Raw genomic sequence first — 21,678 nt, forward strand, 5'->3', positions numbered from 1 at the left:
ATTAAGTAATGGTCAGTCTGGGAGCTCTGGTGGCAGTGCCTGAGGCTAATCAGAAGGCTGGAGGTTCAAACCCACCAGTCACTCCTTGGAAGGAAGATGGGGCAATCTACTTCCACAGTGATACTGCCTCGGAAACCCAAGGAGGGGTCGCTATGAGTCAGGGCCGACTCGACGGCACATAACAATATACATTAAGTGGGAGTTCCAAGGTGGTGCAGGTAACATGCCTGGTTGCTAAGTGAAAGGCTGGTGGTTCAAGTCCACCCAGAGGTGCCTCTGAAAAAAGGCCTGGTGGTCTGCTTCAAAAAAATCAGCCACTGGAATCTCATTGGAGCACAGTTCTACTCTCAAACACATGGGGTTGCCAGGAGTTGGAATCTACTGTTAACTTTTTTTTTTTAAAATACATAAAGTGAAGCACTAATTTCTTAACACAAATATGTGGTTGTTGATAACACACCATAAGGATGACACAATGAAAGCTTTCCACTTGAATTCACACAGAAGGACCACATATCCCACCACTAAAGGACACAGGCAAATAAATGCACAAGTCCCATAGGCTTTTGTAGGAAACCCAGTAATAGAAAAGAAATGTTAAAAGAATTAAACACTGCTTGATAAATAAGAAACCTGAAAAGTTAAAATCAGCAGAGTATCTGAGGGGTATAGTGCAATAGTCAATCAGAAAGATAAGTTCCTCCATTCACTGACCAACCTGTACTATTTATACAAGCAACCACATAACCTCCATAGAACAGGGCAATTCCCAGGGAGAATCCAGCAAGGTAGTCTGAAATCATAAAACTGTTACACACAAATAGTGTCTTATCACCCTCATAGAGATGGCTTTTTTTTGTGTGTGTGTGGAAGTTTGTGTCACCTTTAGTGCAAGCATGAGTTTAAGACATGTTGAATTCTGTGAAGGACTGTCTTACCTGGTGGTTTTGAACGTCTCTATTAGGTTCACCCCTTGCTCCACACCTCATCTTCCCTGATGCACCTTACTCCCTCCAGAATCTACATGGCTGCTGGGCCAAGCTCTGCTGCCTAATGAGTCAACCCAAGATGGTCCAGCCATCACTGCACTTAGAAACCATTTAATACAGGTAACACTAGGGTTGGGGTTGCTCTAATTCAATGCAAACCTCTTCCTCCCCTCGCTCCAGGCTCCTATAGTATACTGACCATTATTGTTGTTATGTGCCATCGAGTCATCTCTGACTCATAGCAACCCCTCCTTGGGTTTCCAAGGCAGTATCACTATGGAAGTAGATCACTCAATCTTCCTTTGGAGGAGTGGCTGGTGGATTTGAACCTCCAGCCTTCTGGTTAGCAGTCAAGTGCCTTAGGCACTGCCACCAGAGCTCCCAGACTGACCATTACTTAATAGCAAAAACACCCTACTTCAGGCAAGAACACTGGACCCCAGCCAGGTTAAGGGACAAACCCCAGGGGCTGTAATGGGTCAGTGGAGGGATCCAGACTGTATTGGGTTACATGGTGGAACTTTCCACTCCACCACTTCAGACCACACCATAGAAAAAGATGAATTGAGAGAAAAGAGAGGTCAGTAAGCACAATTCTCTTTCCTTATAGAGAAACATTGTCGTTATGTGCCGAGTCAGATCCTCTCATAGCAGACCCGTCCTTGGGTTGCCGAGGAGGTATCACTACGGAAGTAGATTGCCCAACCTTCCTTCTGAGGAGCGGATGGTGGGTGTAGAGAAACAGCAAACACTAAAAATAGACCTAACATTCAAATGAGCACACTGGTAAAATCCAAGCAGAAAAAGTGAAGGAATTGCTGACATCCATATGTTGTATTAAATATAACTAGAATTCTTTTTTTCTTAAAAAAAAAAAAAAAAACAACAAATATTTACAGTCATGATATATGTATAACTTTTTTTCTTAAGTCAGTAAATTGTTTTCACTAGTTTAGCAGAATTTAAATTCAAGCATAATTAAAACTGAGGTCTAAAGTCACACATATACTAACATAGTATGTATATGTTGTTGTTGTTGTTGTTATGTGCCGTTGAGTCAAACCCGACTCATAGCGACTCCTCCTTGGGTTTCTGAGGCAGTATCACTCCGGAAGTAGGATTGCCCAACCTTCCTTCCGAGGAGTGGCTGGTGGGTTTGAACTGCCAGGCGTCTGGTTAGCAGGCAAGTGTCTTAGCCACTATGCTACCAGTGCTCCCATGTATATGTAGAATTAATTTATCTATGTAGAATTTCATTTCTAAACTACTTGGCATTAAGAAGTTTCTTGAGGGACCAAAAAAAAAAAAAAAAAAAAAAAACCCTTCTAAAATCTTTTTGCCAAGAACTTTTATTCAGCAGAAAATAGCTCACTCAACAAAATAAGGCTGCCAAACTTGGCTCACCTCACACACTTCCCCATGTATTTAAGAGAAAATCAGGTCCCTTCTGCTTAGGCTGGTTTCTTTAAAAAAAAACAAAAAAAACCTGAGTCACTCATTCATTTTCCATGTGGTTGTTAGGTGCCGTGAAGTTGGTTCTGATTCATAATGACCCCATGTACAACAGAAGAAAAAACACTGCCAGGTCCTGCACCATGCTCTCACAATCTTTGCTGTGCTCAAGTCCATCATCATAGCCACTATGTCAATCCATTTCATCATTGAGGGTCTTCTTCTTTTTTACTGACCCTCCACTTTACCAAGCACAATATTCTGCTTCAGGGACTTGTTCTTTCTGACATGATCAAAGTACATGAGATTAAGTTTGGCTATTCTCATATCCAAGGACTGTACTTCTTCCGGGACAGATCTGCTCATTATTCTGGCAGTCCATAATATTTTCAGTGTTCTTCACCAACACCACAATTCAAAGGCATCATTTCTTCTTTGGCTTTCATAATTCACTGTCCAGCTTTCAAGATGCATATGAAACTATTGAAAATACCATGCCTTAGGTTAGGCACACCTTAAAGTCTTCAAAATGACATCTTTGCTCTTTCACACTTTAAAAAGGTCTTTTGCAGCAGATCTGCCTAGTGCAATATGTTGGCTGATTTCTTGACTGCTGCTTCCATGGGCACTGATGGTGGATCCAAGCAAAATGAAACCCCTGACAACTTCAATCTTTTTCTCCATGTATCATGATGTTGCTTATTGGTCCAGTGGTGAGGATTTTTGTTTTCTTTATGTTGAGGTATAATACATCCTGAAGGTTTTGATCTTCACCAGTAAGGGCTTCAAGTTTTCTTCACTTCTAGCAAGCAATGCTGTGTCATCTGCATACTGCAGGTTGTTAATGAGTATTCCTTCAATCCTGATGCCACATTCTTCTTCATATTTTCTAGATTCTCAGATTATCTGCTCAGCATATAGACTGAGTAAGAATGGAGAAAGGATATAACCCTGATGCACCCTTACCTTTCCTGATTTTAAATCATGCAATATCCCCTTGTCTATCTGAGTGACTACCTCTTGGTCTACTACAGGTTCCTCAAAAACACAATGAAGTGTTCTGGAATTCCCATTTTCCCAACATCATCCATAATTTTTTCGATCCACACAGTCAAGTGCTTTTGCATAGCCAATAAAACATAGGTAAACATCTTTTTGGTATTCTCTGCTTTCAGCCAAGATCCATCTCACATCAGTGATGATACCCTTCATTCCATGCTCTTTTCTGAAACTGGCTTGAACTTCTAGCAGTTCCCTGCCATCATACTGCTGCAACCATTTTTGAATTATCTTCAGCAATATTTTACTTGCATGGCATATTAATGATATTGTTCAATAATTTCTGTATTCTGTAGGATCAATCTTCTTTGCAAGGGGCACAAAAATTCTTCTATGAATGGTTATTATAATGTTTTAGGAAATGGAATGGCAAACATGCTCTGACCCATGTATATAACATATTTTGAGGGGAAAAATAAGTTCCCAAGGCAACTCTGATGGGTAGCTGAGAACCATTAAAATATACCTGTTTCACTTTCTCTCACACACCCCACCTCTCTGATTGAAATTTTTTTTTTTTTTTTAATTTTTGCTTCAAAACTGTAAGGAGTAACAAAGCCCAAACTAAAGCAAGTATCACTGCATGTGATACCAAGAGCAAGGTACAAGCACAGATGCCAGTACCATAGACCTGAGTCCAAGCCCAGCTCCAACACAACATGTGGCTTAGATCAGTTTCCGAAACCCACAGGTATCCCCTGCAGTCCAGAGGACAGGATGCACGCACAACCCTAGTTCAGATACCACTGAGGGCAGTTTCCAGATGTCTCTCTGCAATGCAAAGATGTGCCAACAAAGCCAAGGTTCTTCTCAGGGTGATGTGCAGTCTCATGTACCACTTAGGAGTCATTCAGACATCCCCACTCCCACCTGGCCAGTATCTAGAAAAGTTTCTTCCTGCTTGTTTGTCTTGGGGCTGAGGGGATTAGAATTATATCATTTCCAGATGAATCCATTCCCCTATGAGCTTCCTATACTCCTAAAATGATGGTTCCTTTCCACAGAAAGCAGGAAAGAGTTTTATTGCTGTCAAGCTCAGTGATCCCTGCAATGGCTGTCATAGCTCACTGAGGAGCTAGAAGTTATCAGCTGAAGTTCTGCCAGACACTTTATGTCTGTTAGTTTACTAAAAAAAAAAAAAAAAAAGCTCCCCATGACTCTTGGGGGTGAACACTGTTATCCTCATTTGACGAATGAGGAAACTGAAGCTCAGACAAACACTTGCCCAGGACACTGGTGGATACCATCCAGATCCTGCTCGAGAACCAGCCACTGCCTTGAGCACAGTGAGGGAGTTAACGAGAGCAGCCACTAGGTACCAAATCCACCTGTGACTCCATCTGATGGAGATGTTTTACAATACTCACTTTGCTAAAATAAAAAAAAAAGGCCTCAAAAGAGTTAAAATTAGGACACTAATGTCCATCTGGAGTACTTCTAGAGATGGGCCAAAAACCTAAACTCTCCTAGTAGAAATCTTTAAAACTCACACACACACACAAACAGCTGCCATTGAGTCAATGCCAACTCATGCTGACTACTTGTATGTCAGAGGAGAAATGGGCTTGACAGCATTTTCAATTATTTATTTTTTGCAAGTTATTTCCAGGCCTTTCTTCCGTGCTGAGACATCTGGCTAGACTTGAACATCCAACCTTTTGGTTAGCAGCCAGGTGTGTTAACCATCTGCACTACCCAGAAATCTTAACTAGTGCATAAAGGACATAATAATAATACTGAATCACACCAAGATGTACATACAACAGTGTATATAATTTGCTTGTTGTTTGTTGTTGTTATGTGCCATTGAGTCGGACCCGACTCATAGCAACCCCTCCTTGGGTTTCTGAGGCAGTATCACTACGGAAGTAGATTGCCCCATCTTCCTTCCAAGGAGTGGCTGGTGGGTTTGAACCACCAGCCTTCTGGTTAGCAGTCAAGTGCCTTAGGCACCACGCTACCAGAGATGTTGTTGTTATGTGCCATTGAGTCGGACCCGACTCATAGCAACCCCTCCTTGGGTTTCTGAGGCAGTATCACTACGGAAGTAGATTGCCCCATCTTCCTTCTGAGGAGAAGTGTCTTAGCCACTATGCAAACAAAAATAGATTAAAATTCAGACACAATTATTTAAAATATGTGTTACTCATTAGATTTTTTCTATTTATAAACGTAAGTTGTGATGATTTTACAAAGCACAGAAAGGTACACTGAAAAAGACTACCTGTAACCTGAGTACGGAAAGATCCCCTATTAACGTTTTGATGTATTTTCCTTCTAATCTTTTTGTTACATTTATAAAGTTCTTAAACACCAAAGGAGGGTATCACCAATAGTTCTGTAACCTTTTTTTAACTTAACATTATACCATGAGCATTACTTGATGCCATTTTTCTTTGTTTCTCTTTTAAGGAGCTACCAGCAAAGGCTGTCAAAAAGGATGCATAACTTCTGCCATACCATCAGGACTGATGAGTTTTTCTGGCTGGTACATATAATGCCATGATAAACACTTCTGTACAAACATTTCTGTTAGTATTTCCTGCAAAAGAACAGAACAACAGATCCTCCGCTCTGTGCCTGCAAGTCGAGAGAGTGGCACAGGGCTTAATAGTCTAGAGTATAGCACAGAACGTCAACCAGCCTGTGAGGTCTTGAAGGACAGATGTGTGGTTTATGTCAACAGTGTGATGTGACGCAAACAGAAAAGGCAAGCAGTCTTAGGTCGTATGCTCCAGTGTTGGTCCCCTTAAAAGGGATACTCAGTACTGGCGACACACCTAGAGGCCACTGACCAAGCAGAACACCTGAGGACAGTGACTAAAAGACAGAAGAGGCTAGAAATTCTGCCAGATAAGGAATATGACAAGAAACTGAGGCTGACCTAACAAGAATGGAGACAACCTAATTCTGGTGTGGGAGGTGGAGACAGGAGCAGGAAGAGATGGTGGCCGCATCCCAGGACAGACAAGATGACCACAGACCAGGGATGTGAGGAGACTCAGGCACTGGGAAAATAGTCCAATTTAACGGTTCTAAAATAAGATAAGAAGTAAGCATCAGATTTTCTAGCATTCAAGTGATAATTTTAAGTACATGTCTACCTTCACAACTAACACCACAACACTCTAATAGATAAAACAGAACAAACCACTGGATGTCATTTTTCCTGCTTTACAGAACAACTGTATAGAACTAAAGAACTTACTGTTTCTTTCATTTGATAAACATGGCCTAGATAATCACTAACTCTCCTCTCAAATTAAAAAAATCTATCATTGAACATGGTAAATAAAAAATAAAAGGAAAAAAGCAGTATATTTCTAAAATTCTGAGTAGTGTCTTACATTCAGAGCCAATCAGTCCCAATCATAAATGTTCAGTTAAGGATACAGACTCCCAGTTCTCCCAAGGTGAAGTAGTCTCATTCCTCCCAGGTCCTCCCTCTGACCACTACAAAACCCTGGACATAGCACAACAAACAAGAAGTTTCTGAAAGGCAGAGAAAGACAGGCTGCCTAGGAACCCTGAGACTTGAGGAAGGACACAGCGGTGAGTTTCCTAGTTTCCTAGATGCCTCTCATAGATCTAGGCAACAGGGAGATCCAGAAGCCTGTTCCCAGAACCAGGAACAGGGTGGTCTAACAACAGAAAACCTTTTTAGCAATACCTACCCTACTCCACGAGTCCCTAGGTCATGGAATACGCTCAAGCTGCTACCAGAAAGGATGCATAGAGGTTTGATTCCACCCAAAGCCATCTTGGAAAAAAGGCTTGGTGATCTACTTCTGAAAAATCAGCCATCGAAAATCCTATGGAGCAAGTGCCACTCTGACACACACAAAGGGTCACCGTGCATCAGGGTTGTGTTGATGGCAATTGTTTTGCTCTACTCTAGCACCACCACATCCCACAGTTTTAGTGGGAGTTGACCTTCCATCTCATGTAAGGAGAGCTGATCTTTCACCCCACTCCCAGCTCAGAGGAAGCAGGTGGAGATCTAATTCCACCACAAGGTGGTGTCAGCAGGCTAAGTGGGGAGCTGATTTTCCATCTCCAGCCTGCCAGAGGCAGGCAGAAGGGATCCCATTGTCCTGCCAAGATAGTGTTGATGGAAATGAACACACATCAGATCTTTTACGCCCGGACCAGAGCAGGCAAGTGGTGCTCCTTTTCATGTTTCCCTCTTCCAGGGTAGCACTGGCCAGGTCTAGCACTGAGCTGAGCCTTCTGGCTAAGCAACAAGGAGGTTATACAAGGCGGGGTTAGTTACCACCACACACACACCACCACACACTTTTGTCAGTGGAGAGGTGAGTCTCCACCCCATCCAGCATTAAAGAGAATGAATGAGAAGAGAACTCCACTCAGCATCAATGGGGAGGTCAAGGTGGTAGAAAGTGGAGCTAGGTGGCATTCCATGTCCCTCTCTCCTAGTGTAACCAGGAGCAGAGGGAAGCTGAGCTTTTGCACCAACCCCACAGAAGCAAAGCTATGAGAATCAGTTCTCTGCTCCCCTCTTCCAGGGGTCAGCAGGGGGCTAGGGGGAGCTAAGCTCACAACACCTTTAACCAGAGGCAATGAAGCCACTGAGTTGATGCTACACTTCTGCTGTAAAAGTGTCAAGGCTGAGGACCTCCACCTCACTCACCACATGCAGGCAGAAATTTCAGAATTGAAAAATACAACAAATTAAATTCATTGGATGGGCTCACTAACAGAGTGGAAGTGACAGAGGATAAAATCAGTGAACTGAGTCCAGGTCAACAGAATTTACCCAATCTGAAGAAAAGAGAGAAAACAGACTGGGAAAAATAAAAAAAGGAACAGAATTTTAGGGACCTGTGGGACAATAACAGAGTACTGGCTTTCTTATTACTGGGGTCCCAGAGAAAGAGGAAGGGACTGAAATAGTGTTCAAAGACATAGGGCTGAACACTTCCCAAATTTGACACAAAACGTAAAACCACAGATACAAGAAGCTGAGCAAACCCCAAACAGCATAAGCCCAAAGAAATTAATCACAAGACACATCATAATTAAACATCTAAAACAAAAGACAAAGAAATCTTGAAAGTAGCCAGAGAGAAATGACCTATTAGCTATAGGGGAATACCAATTCAAAGGACAGCAGATTTCTCATCAGAAACCATGAGGCCAAAAGAAAGTGGCATATTTTTCAAGTACTAAAAGAAAGCAGTCAGTATCAAATTCTTTATCTAGTGAAAATATCCTTCTGTAATGAAAGAGAAATAAAGAGATTCTCAAAGGAAACTTAAGATAATCTGTTGTTAGTATATCTACTATAAATGAATGACTATAATTCCCTGTTTAAAAGATCTTTATGCAAGGAAATTATACCAGAAAAGGGCTTAGAATTTCAGAAAGAAAACAACTTCTTGTGAGTTTCTTAAATCATAAGTGATGGTTGAAGCAAAAAACCACCTGACACGTATGTATGTAGACGAAATACTGAAGACAATTATATTTTAAGTGGGGAGGGTAAAGGCACATAAAGGAAATAAGTTTTCTGCAAGGAATATAACTTGTTGACACCACTGCTATCGGCAAGCTGTAGTAAGTTACATATGTATACTGTTGTTGTTGTTATGTGCCGTTGAGTCAGACCCAACTCATAGTGACCCCTCCCTGGGTTTCCGAGGTGGTATCACTACAGAAGCAGATTGCCCAACCTTTCTTCTGAGGAGTGGCTGGTGGGTTTGAACCGCCAGCCTTCTGGTTAGCAGTCAAGTGCCTTAGGCACTATGCTACAAGAGCTCCTACCTAAGCCATAACATATCAATAATTATCATAAATGGAAATGGTCTAAATATACCATTTAAAAGACACTGGTGATTAAACAAAAAGAAATCTGACAATATGCCATATAAGAAAGTCACTTAAAATACAATATATGTAGATTGAAATTAAAAGAAAAAAGAATACACCATGTAAACATTAATTTCAAAAAGTAGGAGTGGGTATACTGGTATCAGATAAAACAGACTTCAGAGCAATGATAAAAGGATCAACGTGACATGAAGACAATCCTAAATGTATAAGCACCAAACAACAATGCCTCAAAATACAAAAGTAAAATCAAGGAGAAAGAGACAAATTCACAATTACAATTGGAGACTTTAATACCATACTCTTAACAGTTGACAGAACTACCAAGGGCAGAAAATCAATAAGGAAACAGGAGAACTGAACAAAATAACCAAACAATAGGAACCAATTATTATACATATATAAAATAAATACTCCACCCAATAAAAGAAGAAATGAGATACAGTACGTCTGGATCATTCCCCAACACAGACCAGATCCTAAGCCATAAAAACAAACCTCAACAAATTTAAAAGAACTGAAATCATACAGAGTTATGTACTCTGACCATAAGGGAATCAAACATGAAATCAACAACAGGGAAATCTGCAAACACTGGAAACTAAACACCCTTATATAGAATCCATGGGTCAAAGACAACTCTCAAAGAAAATAACATGTAAAACTGAATAAAAATTAAAATAATACATGAAAACATGTGGGATGCAGGGAAATTTATAGCACTAAATGCTTACATTAGAAAAAAGAAAAAGTCTAAAAACAATAAAGTTCTTAGCTCAAGAAACTAGGAAAAAAAGCAAGCAGAAAATAACAAAATTGGTAACAGTAAAAAAAACAGAAAAAATGAATAAAACAAAAAATTGGTTTTAAGAAAATCAATTGGCTTAATAAAACTGATAAACCTGTACAAACTAAGAGAGATAAAAAGATAAAAATCTCCAATACACAAGTGAAAAGGGATGTCACAACAGATCCTTCATACTTCAAAGAATAACAAAGGAATACAAATAAATAACTTTGAGACTCATAGATCAATTCTTTGAAAACCATCAACTATCAAAAATCTCCATCAAGATGACACAGACAAGCTTAATAGTTCTAAAACCATTTTTTTTTTTTTTTAAAAGTTGCAATGTTGAAACATAGCAGAAAGCAATATCCAAGCCAAGATGGTTTTACTAGAGAATTTTACCAAACATTTAAACAGTACCAATTTTACACAATCTCTTTCAAAAAACAGAAGGAACCTTTCCCAACTCACTGTTAATGCCCTGACATTAAAATAAGACTTCCTTAAGAGAAAACAGAGGAATACCTCTCATGAACGTAGGCACAAATATCTTCAACAAAACATTACCAAATTCAATCCAGCAACATATAAAAAGAACTACATACTCTGGCCATGTAGGATTTACTCCAGGTATGCAAAACCCATTGCTGTTGATTCTGATTCACAGCAACCTCAAAAGAGCAGAATTATTCCATAGGGTTTCTAAGACTGTAATTTTTATGGAAGGAGACTGCCACATCTTCCTCCCTGGAGTGGCAGGTGAGTTCAAACTAACAATCTTTAGTTAGCAACGATGCGCTTAACCACTGGGCAATCAGGGCTCCTGCCAGTCATGCAGCCAGGCAAGCAATGCAGGTTTAAAATGGAAAATCAATCAATGGAAGGAACCCTGCCAACACAGACTAAATGATTTTTATATAATCATATCAACTGATACAGAAAAAGCATGTGATAAAATCCAACACCTATTCCACTCATGACGAAAACTCTCAACAATCTAGGAGTAAAGAGAAACTTACTCAGTTTTTCAAACAGCATCTACAAAATACCTACAGCCAACACACAACAAGAAAAACTGAATGCTTTCCCCTAAGATTGGGGACAAGGCAAGGGATGTCTACTCTTAAGTCAACACAGTACTGGCAGTTCTAGCCAGAAATAAAAGGCATATAGATTGGAAAGAAAGAAATAAAATGTTTCTATTGGCAGAATAGGAGCTCTGGTAGCATAGTGTTTAAGGCACTTGACTGCTAACCAGAAGGCTGGCAGGTTCAAACCCACCAGTCACTCCTCGGAAGGAAGATGAGGCAATCTACTTCCGTAGTGATACTGCCTTGGAAACCCAAAGAGGGGTCACTATGAGTCGGGTCCGACTCGATGGCATATAACGATGACAACGACAGTGGCAGAATACATGATTGTCTCTGCAGTTCTCCCAAGAAATCTAAAGTAACTCCTAGAATTAATTAGTAATTGAGTTCAGCTAGACTGCAGGATACAAGATCAACACACTCACACAATCATATTCCTACATATAAATTCCATTCATAATTGTTCCTAAGTAAATGAAACCTAAGGTGCTGAAGCAACTGGGCATCCACAGGCTAAAAAAGAAGAAACACTGAGTTAAATCTCATACCTTACATACAAATTCACAGGATCCATAGATCTGAAAATAAATGTAAAACTATAAAACCTTTAGAATAAAACCCAGGAGAAAATCTTTGGAATCTAGGTGAAGATTTCTTCACCAAAAGCACAATTCATAAAAGGAAAAAATTGATAAGCTGAACTTTATCGAAATTAGTGTTTTGACCTGCCACAGACACTAAGAGGATGAAAAGACAAGCTATTGATTGAAAGAGAATATTTTCAAGTCAGATATGACAAACGCCTTGAACCTAGAATATATATATACAAAGATGTCTCAAAATGCCACAGTAAAAACAAACAAAAATTCCAAGTAAAAAAATATGCAAAGACATGAACAGCAGAGAAGGGGGTATGCGGATGCAAATAATCACATGAAAAAAACATCATTAACCATTAGGGAAATGCAAATTAAACCGCAAGGAACCATCACTATAACATCTATCAGAACAGCTAAAATAAACTGTGACATCATTAATGCTGGCAATGATATGGAGAACCTGGATCACTCATACAATGTTAGTTAAGTATAGACCTCCAGAAAGCAGTTTGGCAATTATCTTAAACAACTAAACTACTACAAGATCCAGCAAAATACAAAGAAATGGAGATTTTTGTTCATTCACAAACTGATACAGGACTGTTCGCAGCAGCTGCTCATTGCCTGGTAAGCCCACAGCAGAGCAGATGCCTGAGGGAGGCTACACCTTGGAGCTCATGCCTAAGACTACGAATCCTTCAACTGGTAGCTGCCAGAAAGGTACCAGAGAGATAAGGTGTGACACAGTGTAGGCTGGCTAACCTCTTTCCACCAAGTCAGCTGTGCCAGGCCCCTGCCAAAACTGGAAACCACCCAGATTCCCTTCAACTGGGTATATGCGATCTATTATTTTTATGACTGCAGGCTAAACTACAATTATCTCAAAATAAAAAGCTGGTGTGGGGGGGTGGGGAGATAGACAATTTAAATATGCCTGGCCAACCAACCATTACTTTTTCCTTTTCTGTTTGGAAGGAGGAAAAGTAAAACAAGACCTATACTTCCTACCTGCCTGGAGAATACAGCAATCTACAAAGCTAATCTAATGCTTAAGGTGCTTACAGGATTAGGTTAATTATTTTTACTTTCCTAAATCAATAGAAACAACCAAAAGAGTAAATTCTATGGTAATAACGTGTCCTAAGTGTGACCTTTGCTTGCTGAAAAGTGAGGACAACTTGAAGCATTTACTGATGAAGATTAAGGACTACAGTCTACAGTATGGATTATTACATCTCAACACAAAGAAAATGAAAATCCTCACAAGTAGGCCAATAAGCAACATCACAATAAATGGAGAAAACACTAACGTTGTCAAAGATTTCTAATTACTTGGTTCTAACAATCAACACCAATGTAAACAGCAGTCAAGACATCAGATGACCACATATTGCACTGGGAAAATCTGCTGCAAAAGACCTCTTTAAAGTGCTGAAGATCAAAGATGTCTCTGAACAATGAGGTGCGCCTTACCCAAGCCATAGTATTTTCAATTACCTCATAAGCATGTGAGAGCTGGACAATGAATAAGAAAGACCAAAGAAGTGTTGATGCTTTTGAGTTGTGGTGTTGAAGAATAGTGAAAGTACCATGGACTGCCAAAAGAATGAACAAATCTGTCCTGGAAGAAGTGCAGCTGGAATGGTCCTTGGAAGTGAGAATGTCCAGACTTTGTTTGACCTACTGTGGTCCTGCTGTCAGAAAGGACCATTTCCTGGAGAAGGATATCATGCTTGGTCAACACAAAAGGGGAAGGCCCTCAATGAGACGGATTGACAGAGTGGCTGCAACGACAGGCTCAGGTATAACAAGTATTGTGAGGCTGGCACAAGACCGGCCAGTGTTTTGTTCTGTTCTATGTAGGGTCACTATGAGTTGGAGCCAACTCAATGGCATCTAACATCAAATGTGAAGTAGTATCCTGGCTGCACCTTCCAGCTCCCTCCATCACCAAGACCAATGCACCCTTCCACACTAAAACAATGGCCACAGACTTCTAGTACATAAAAAACTAAAAAGAAATAGGTAACATTAATATTAAAAATACATTTTATCTAACGAAATAATCAATTTGAAAATTACGAATGATACATTTTACATTCTTGTCTGTGTACTAAGTCTGTGAAATCGAATATATATTTACATTGATGGCACATCTTAATTAGGGTTAGTCCCATTTCCAGTGCCCAGGACCCACATGTGGTTTCCTTACTGGGCAGCAAAGAGCTAGATCATACATTGTCACTTATAAGTGACAAACCTTTAAAACTGGGTCTAAACAATTAAAAATACTTGGGAGAGGATGGGATGGGCCTTATCTATTCTTAGTTAAAAGCCACTCCCTGAAAAGGCTAATGAGTAAAGTTCAATTGACCTCAAACATCTTTTGGTCTTTTCCTCTCTGTCAGTTACATGATAACTCTGATTACAAATATCAGCACTAAGCTGGCAACTTCTTACATTGCAGTTGGGCTCCCACTAAGACCAGCAGGATATCATGGCTGTTCCCAGGGAGCCTGCAATCTAAAAGAGTGGTCAGACAACTATCTGCTACAAGAAAACTACACACAAGATACTAAGGGCCACAAAGATGAATGCAATTCACTTCAACTAGTGCATTCTAACGTATGAGGTTAACAATATAAAGTTTAAGATGTTTACCAAAATGACAAGTTGGAAATTAGGTATGACTAGCAACAACAACAACAGGAGCTCTGGTAGCATAGTGCCTAAGGCATCTGACTGCTAACCAGCAGGCTGGCGGTTCAAACCCACCAGCCACTCTTTGGAAGGAAGACGGGGGGGAATCTACTTCTGTAGTGATACTGCCTCAGAAACCCAAGGAGGGGTTGCTATGAGTCAGGTCCGACTCCACAGCACATAACGACAACAACAACAACAGCATTCATTCATATCCTGACCTTTCTTATTTCCTATTTCATTGACTTTACTTCCAAGCCAGAGTTTGTACCAAACTTAACACATAATTAGTATTAAAAACATGTATGGCAAAGAACACTAACCAGAAAAAGCATGTAGTAAACCATCTCTGTCACCTGTTTTGATTAGAATAATCAGTTATTTGCTGACTACAAGATCATTTGTCAAAAGCCTGGTGGGTTTTCTTTTTGTTGTTGTGTTTTTAAACAGAAAACATTAATTCTCCTAGAGTACAAGGAAACTAAAATTAGATAAAAATGTAAAAAGTTTATCTAGCTGTATCTTCCCACAGATAAATATTCTCTGAATATATCTTCAGAAAACCCAGAGGAAAAACATGAAGACATTTCTAACACAAACACCTAATTGCTGTGCATCCCAGACAAGAATTTGCCTTTTCTCATTAAAACAAAGATGCATGCCTGTATACTGTCATCTATCCCATGTCACTGAGAGAAAACTATTTTGTGGATGAAGGAGCCCTTGGCTAAGAAAAACTTCTGTATAACATTGCAGTTTTGCTCCACTGGTTCAAACCAATCATAAAGACTTCTTTGTGAAATATGTATTTTGCAATAAATTATCAAAAGCCTTATTGAAAGTCTTAATGGACACTGTTGAGTAAGGAACACTAAACATGGCTAAAAAGAAGCGCTTCAGTGGTCTTCAGACACTGAGATATGATTATGAGACTTTTCAGAAAAAAGTTATGAACTACAAAAGCTGTAAATCTCATTCTTGAATTTAATAAACTCACATCTGCCCAAATCCTCTCCTACCATCAATTCTACCCCCTACTGCCTCCTAAAACAAATCTCCCAAGAATTTAATACCTGAAACTTACCTTGATACATTAATTTTCAAAGAAAGTCTTTAAACTTCATAGTTTAATCCTATGCATTAAACTCTTAACTTACTGTATCAGTGTACTGGAACATTGTTGTTGTTGTTGTTGTTATGTGCCGTCGAGTTGGCCCCGACTCATAGCGACCCCTCCTTGGGTTTTCGAGGCAGTATCACTACGGAAGTAGGATTGCCCAACCTTCCTTCCAAGGAGTGGCTGGTGGGTTTGAACCGCCAGCCGTCTGGTTAGCAGGCAAGTGACTTAGCCACTATGCTACCAGAGCTCCTGTACTGGAACATAGTGAGTATTATAAAACTAAGCCTCTGGTTCCACTACTGTACTTCACAGATGTAACCATTAATTTCACCTAATAATTTAGATTGTAATCTTTAAAGCTCTGTGTCTGTCATCTCAAACAATGGTGCTCACCTTGTAACTAACTCACTAAATATTATCTGTCATCAAAAAAAGCATTCAATCTGTCATGACATTGAAAAATAAACTAACTCACCCACTGTTCCTGCTTAATAGGGGAGAAACTACATCCATACATTAAGCTACCACCTATAGAGACTAACAGATAAATCTGCGTGAAAATCTGCATGTTTTTAAACATACATACCCTAAAACCTTGTGAACTCATCTAGCAAGCAATAACACTGTAGGTTTGTACACGTTTTAATATTTTTCTGCGGAGAACATTTGCAAGCCTCAAGAACTTTTAAGACTGAAATGAGTTTAGGAGTAGTTGTTAGTAACAATAACCAAAGTAACAGTAATAACAAAGCTTCCAGCTCCTTTTCTTAAGAAGGGGCCCTAATAAAGTATCTCCCAACATTTAGTAGGAGGCACACAGCCAATATGTACAGCTACTGGTCTTTTTGCCATGTATGCTCAACTCTGACAAGTGTCAAACTCAGTAGTTCTTTCCTTTCAACTCTGTCACATGGGGATCTGTCTGGTTTACTCTACTGTAGGTTATGAAAACAGCCATACATACAGTATTTACAAATTCAAGACTTGTCACTGCATTCCAGCATTAAAGTCTCTAGTTTGATGATTTTGTTTTAGGTAGGCTTCAGCATGCTAAGTGTGATCTACATTTTAATAAAATCTATACTAGATTTCCTAAACAATAATGCTACCAGTTTACCGATACTTTGTTTACTCAGGGAGACCAGTCTGGGTAAATGGTAAATGAGATTTTGGTACATATGTATCAAGACACAAATCTCTCCCATTAGTAAGGAACAACAGAAAGTCACCCTGTAACCAGGGTTACCAGAACTGCACATATTCAAAGTTATATGCTGGAGATTCAAGGGTCAAATCAAGCCTGCAGATGTTTTGATGTTTTTATCTGGCTTGTACAATGTTCGCAAAGTTCTAATACAGTTGCCAACATTAAAATAGCAGGGTATCCAGCAACAAAATTTGTACTGCTGGATTGTCTTGTAATATAGGAAAACCTGCCATTCTGAGACCACATACTCATGGCCACAATTGTTGTTGTTATTTGCCGTCGAGTCGGCCCCGACTCATAGCGACCCCTCCTTGGGTTTCCGAGGCAGTATCACTACGGAAGTAGGATTGCCCAACCTTCCTTCTGAGGAGGGGCTGGTGGGTTTGAACCACCAGCCTTCTGGTTAGCAGTCAAGTGCTTAGGCACTATGCTACCAGAGCTCCTATGGCCACAATTAGAGGGAACCATAATTTAGAAGGGGCACATGGTCTCCAATTTCCCCACCTGGTTGGTTCCCTCATTTATTTCACTTCTGAGTTTCCTGGGCATCTACCTTTAATCCCTGAAATAAAACCTACACTCTAACATAATAACAGTAACAACAATCTCATTAATACTATGTCTAAACCCTCTGAGCAAAGAAAGTAAGTTCAAAGAGGAATCTGAATAGAAAACAAACTATCGTCATGGTTCCATGTCATTGGCACAGTGGCTAAAGCACTCAGCTGCCAGTGGTTCAAACCTCAGGAGAAAAATGTGGCAGTCGGCTTCTCTAATGATTTACAGCCTTGGAAACCCTAGAGGGCAGTTCTACTCTTTCCTGTAGGTTTGATGTAAGTCAGAACTGATGGCAACGGGTTGATACTGATAGTGGCTATATGAAGTAGTTCACTTTTTCAAAATGTCAGTTAAAAGTATCTTTTTTTTATACTCTTGGTTACCAGTTATCTTCTGAAAGTGACCAGGTCTGAATGTCATTAATAAACAAACATTATTTGTTAAAAAAAAAAAAAAAAAAAGCCATCTTTGAGTTTATAGGCGGCCTTGATGCAACAATCTTCAGTTGTCCTGCATTCAGGTTTGACACCAGCTGTCTCTACCATGCCACCCAAATTGGACCCCAAGAAGATTAAAATCATGTCCCTGAGTACACTGGTAGGGAAGTCAGTGCATGTGACTGCTAACCAGAAGGCTGGTGGTTCAAACCCACCAGCTACCCCTCGGAAGGAAGACTGGGCAATCTACTTCCATAGAGATACCACCTCTGAAACTCAAGGAGACGTTGCTATGATTTGGATATGACTCTACAGCAGTGAGTTTGTTTTTTTTCCCCCATTCCCATCATAACATGGAAGAATGATGGAAGAAATGAGTAGGAAAATTCTAAAAGAAGGCTTTAAATGCTATACACAGCTTTTAAACAAATATTCAAACAACCACAAGTCAACTGCCTCTTACCCAGGTATTGCTTACCCATTGCACTGAGATAATGATTGAAGGCCTGGCAAGGAGGACTTGGGGTTTGTGTTGATTTGTCACAACTCATGGGTGCCGGGCTCCTGTCTGTGTCAAAAGAGAAATACCCGCTGGAGGATCGAGACAGCAGGGAGGATCTTCTCACAAAGATGAAAAGCGGGGATCTGGTAGCAAAAGGGCCAGGGCTGGCAGGTGGGGCCAAAGGGCCCTGAGGGCTGCCCTGGGGGCAGCGGTCCCCTTCACTTTCAGGATTACCTTGAGGCTCTGTCTGCAGAGAGGTAGGGGCCCCAGGCCTGAGCTGGGGAGGCTGCGGGGGCCTCTCCGCAGGCTGCAATTGTCCACCTTCTCTGTCACACTCAGAACTTACATCTGAAGGTTGCTTTGCCATTTGGTCTTTTTTTCTGTAGTAAAAAATACAAAAAACAAAACTGTTATTACCTTAAGCAGAACAATAACTACACTAAGTAAATTAGTTTTCACCTATTCATTAGAAATTAAGAGTTAATCCCAGATACTTTAACATTAAATCATTATTTCTTACACTTCTCTATCTCCAAGTTAAAACAGAAATACATCAAAAGTAACAAAGGCATCACTCTTTGTATTAGCGGTGGTGGTGGTGGGAGACTAAACTTCCTACCACCAAACAAAACATAGTAACAATGTGTGGAACTGGTGCTCGCTCGCTCGCTCGCTCTCACACACACACACAAACTTTTAAAAAAAAAAAAAAAAAAAAAAAAAAAAAATATCAGCTTGTTTGAAGCCTATTGAGATTTGTTCTTTGCTCGGGACATTCTAAGATAAATCAGAAGCTCCCCGCGGGCTCTGATTTCCCGGGATCAGATACTGTGCTGGAGAACAGGAGCGGGCGCAGATGCAGCGATTGCAGGCGGCTGGCCGAGTTCCCTGCTCTGGCCCCATTGTTCTGCCTAAAGTGCTGAGGGCAGCAAGTCTGGGGAAGGTTTGGCAGCGGCCGTCAGTCGTAGTAAGTGCGTCACAATAGAGTTTGTAACTCAGAGCGCGGCTCGGCCAGGCTCTAGCGCTCGCCACCCGTGGTCCTACCCGCTCAGGCCCGCATGCCCCTCCACCCACTAAAGGGTCAGAGTGCCGCACTAAACAGAACAGAACTTCCCAGAAGCGCACCTGGGCTCTTTGGTTCACACCTCCAAATGGGGGACCCCCGAAACCGTCCCGTAGCGCCCCCTGCAAAGTCCACAACCAACTCTGCACGCTAAGCAACTGCGGGACAACCAGACCCTTCACCCCAACCATCCTACCCTCTGATGGCAATTATGCAGAAACTTACTTCTGCTCACTTCTTTTCAAGCGTAGCGTCCGGCCCCGGGGTCTGCCGCGTCTAGCCCGCGCCCTTCGCGGACCGGTCGTCCCCCAACCTTCACCACGCAAATAGCGCAGGAGACAAAGCCCGGGACTCACGTTCAAAGCCCCAGGAGCACCGCAAAGCCCACGCCTTCCCGCCCGCACGCGGCCGTGCTCCGCCGGGCAGCCGAGGGCTCCGCGCGCCGCTCCTCTGGCCCGCGCTGCCCCGGCCGCAGCCGCCGGGAACATCCTCCGCCTCCTCCCGCTCCTCCCCTCGCGCACTGCGCCCGCCGCCGCCGGCACCACAGACCTCCCCGCGCCGCTGGCGCCGGGTGCCCGCGTTCCCCATTGGCTCCCGCGCGGTCGCTCCGCGTATCAGCCAATCGGCGGAAGCGGTGGGGGCGGCGCCTATGGGTCAGGCCGCCAAAGGCAAGGCGATTGTTGACAAACTCTCCTCCCAGCGCGGCTCGGGCGGCGGCAGTGACCAGAGGTTTTCAAAGCCGAGATTCCCTCGGCTACCACCCCTATTCCCTTTCGGACGCCGTGCACATCTCAGCGACTCCCGCCGGCAACGGTAGCCGACGACCGTCTAGAAACAAAGCAGGACCCACGATCTCTTCGGACCGGCAGGGCGGTTCTCAGACCCCGGCCTCTTTCGCCGGCCTCCGCCCAAGCTCGCCGGGGTGAGGACCCCAACGCCCGCTCCAGACCCAGCTGCAGCACGCATATTCCTCCAGCCAGCCTTCTCCCTTTGCGTCGCGGACACAAGGCAACTCTGAGCAGCCAACATTGGCGACGGGCGCGCATACTGGCGTGTCGCCGTCACCACGGAAGGCACCTAAATAATCAGTACCCTTACCCCAACGATCCTTCCACTATCAGCACCACTTCATGGGCAAAATGGTTCTGAGGCTGAGGACCGTCCGCCAACCTACACTGCGAGTGGGTCCGGTTCGCTAAGACGGCCCGGCCCCACAGACCAAACAGGTTGTTGCCCGGACTTCGTTTACAGCGTGGCCCCGTTGATCAGAGGACGCCCTCAGTATCGCTGCCTGTGGACGAGTGGCTGGCACGGCCCACAGGGCGTCTGCATATCGAGAAAGCCCCTTGGCACGTCCAAGAGGGTGGACGCGGCGTCTGCCCCAAAACTTCGGCCTGCGTGAGTAAAAGGAAAAGCCCAGTCCCCTCGGTTAAATCTTCACTGAAGTTCCGCAAACCTTCCCCCACAGGCCCGCGCGTCCAAGAAAATCCAGGTGCAAGACCCGCTTGTACCGCGTGGCCGCTCCGCGGCTTTCCCGACCGAGCGCGCTGTCCAGCTTCGCGAGGCGGGCACCCGGCTCCCGGGCCAACGCCGAGAGCAAGCGCTTATTCTCGCATAAGGCCTGAAACGCTTCACTTCCCCGCGCACCACCTCCCAGCCAGCAACGTACATCAGCAAAGAGCCCGCAGCTGCGCCAACGACCCCTCCCCAAAGTGGACCCGCCCAAGAGGGCAAGCGGCCCAGTCCGCACCGATGGCCGCTTCCCACCCGGCGACAGGCAGGACAAATAGGTGTATTCTCTCTCTGCACGTGTGTAGGTAGTCAGAAGAAGTGGAGCTGCGGGAACTCTAACGCCAGTCTTCCACGCGTACCCGGCCCGCTCCCCGGGATTCGGAGGACTTTACCTTACGTTTCTCAGTCCGAGAGCCAGAGTCAGACATTGGGGGGACGAGGGCCAGGGGAAGGGCGCCGAGGCGGTGGAGGGAGCGATGCGAACCAAGCAGCCAGAAGAGGTGCTGATGGCAGCAGGGCAGGACGCGCAAGGTTGGCTGCGAGAAATTGGTGGCGGTGGCGATGGCGATTCAGGATCGAACGCTCTAACTAGCTCACGACCTGGTGGCTGCGCTGGGCGAAGTGAAACCTGCGCTGCCCTGCAGCCCAGCTCAGGCTGGCGGCCCCGAGCCCGCGCCCAATCACCGTGGGCCCCGCCTCTGCTAAGTCCTGCCCCGGCGCGCGGGCTGGCAGGCCACGCCTCCGCGCCG

At 42.9% G+C, this 21,678-nt stretch overlaps 1 protein-coding gene across 1 annotated transcript in view; it reads right to left on the bottom strand.

Annotated features, from left to right (window-relative positions):
• The window catches only part of BCL2L11 (BCL2 like 11), a 49,123-nt gene extending 30,402 nt beyond the window's left edge, over positions 1 to 18,721 (bottom strand). The window contains exons 1-2 of the mRNA XM_007959414.1: positions 18,589 to 18,721; positions 18,331 to 18,420 (exon numbers count right to left, since the gene is read on the bottom strand). Coding sequence (XP_007957605.1) covers positions 18,331 to 18,420; positions 18,589 to 18,721 — 223 coding nt within the window. The remainder of the gene's footprint in view (positions 1 to 18,330; positions 18,421 to 18,588) is intronic.
• Between the last annotated feature and the right edge of the window lie 2,957 nt (positions 18,722 to 21,678).

Source organism: Orycteropus afer, unplaced genomic scaffold, assembly GCF_000298275.1.
Source record: "Orycteropus afer afer isolate SDZICR_OR568_19922 unplaced genomic scaffold, OryAfe1.0 scaffold00017, whole genome shotgun sequence".
Taxonomy (NCBI): domain Eukaryota; kingdom Metazoa; phylum Chordata; class Mammalia; order Tubulidentata; family Orycteropodidae; genus Orycteropus; species Orycteropus afer.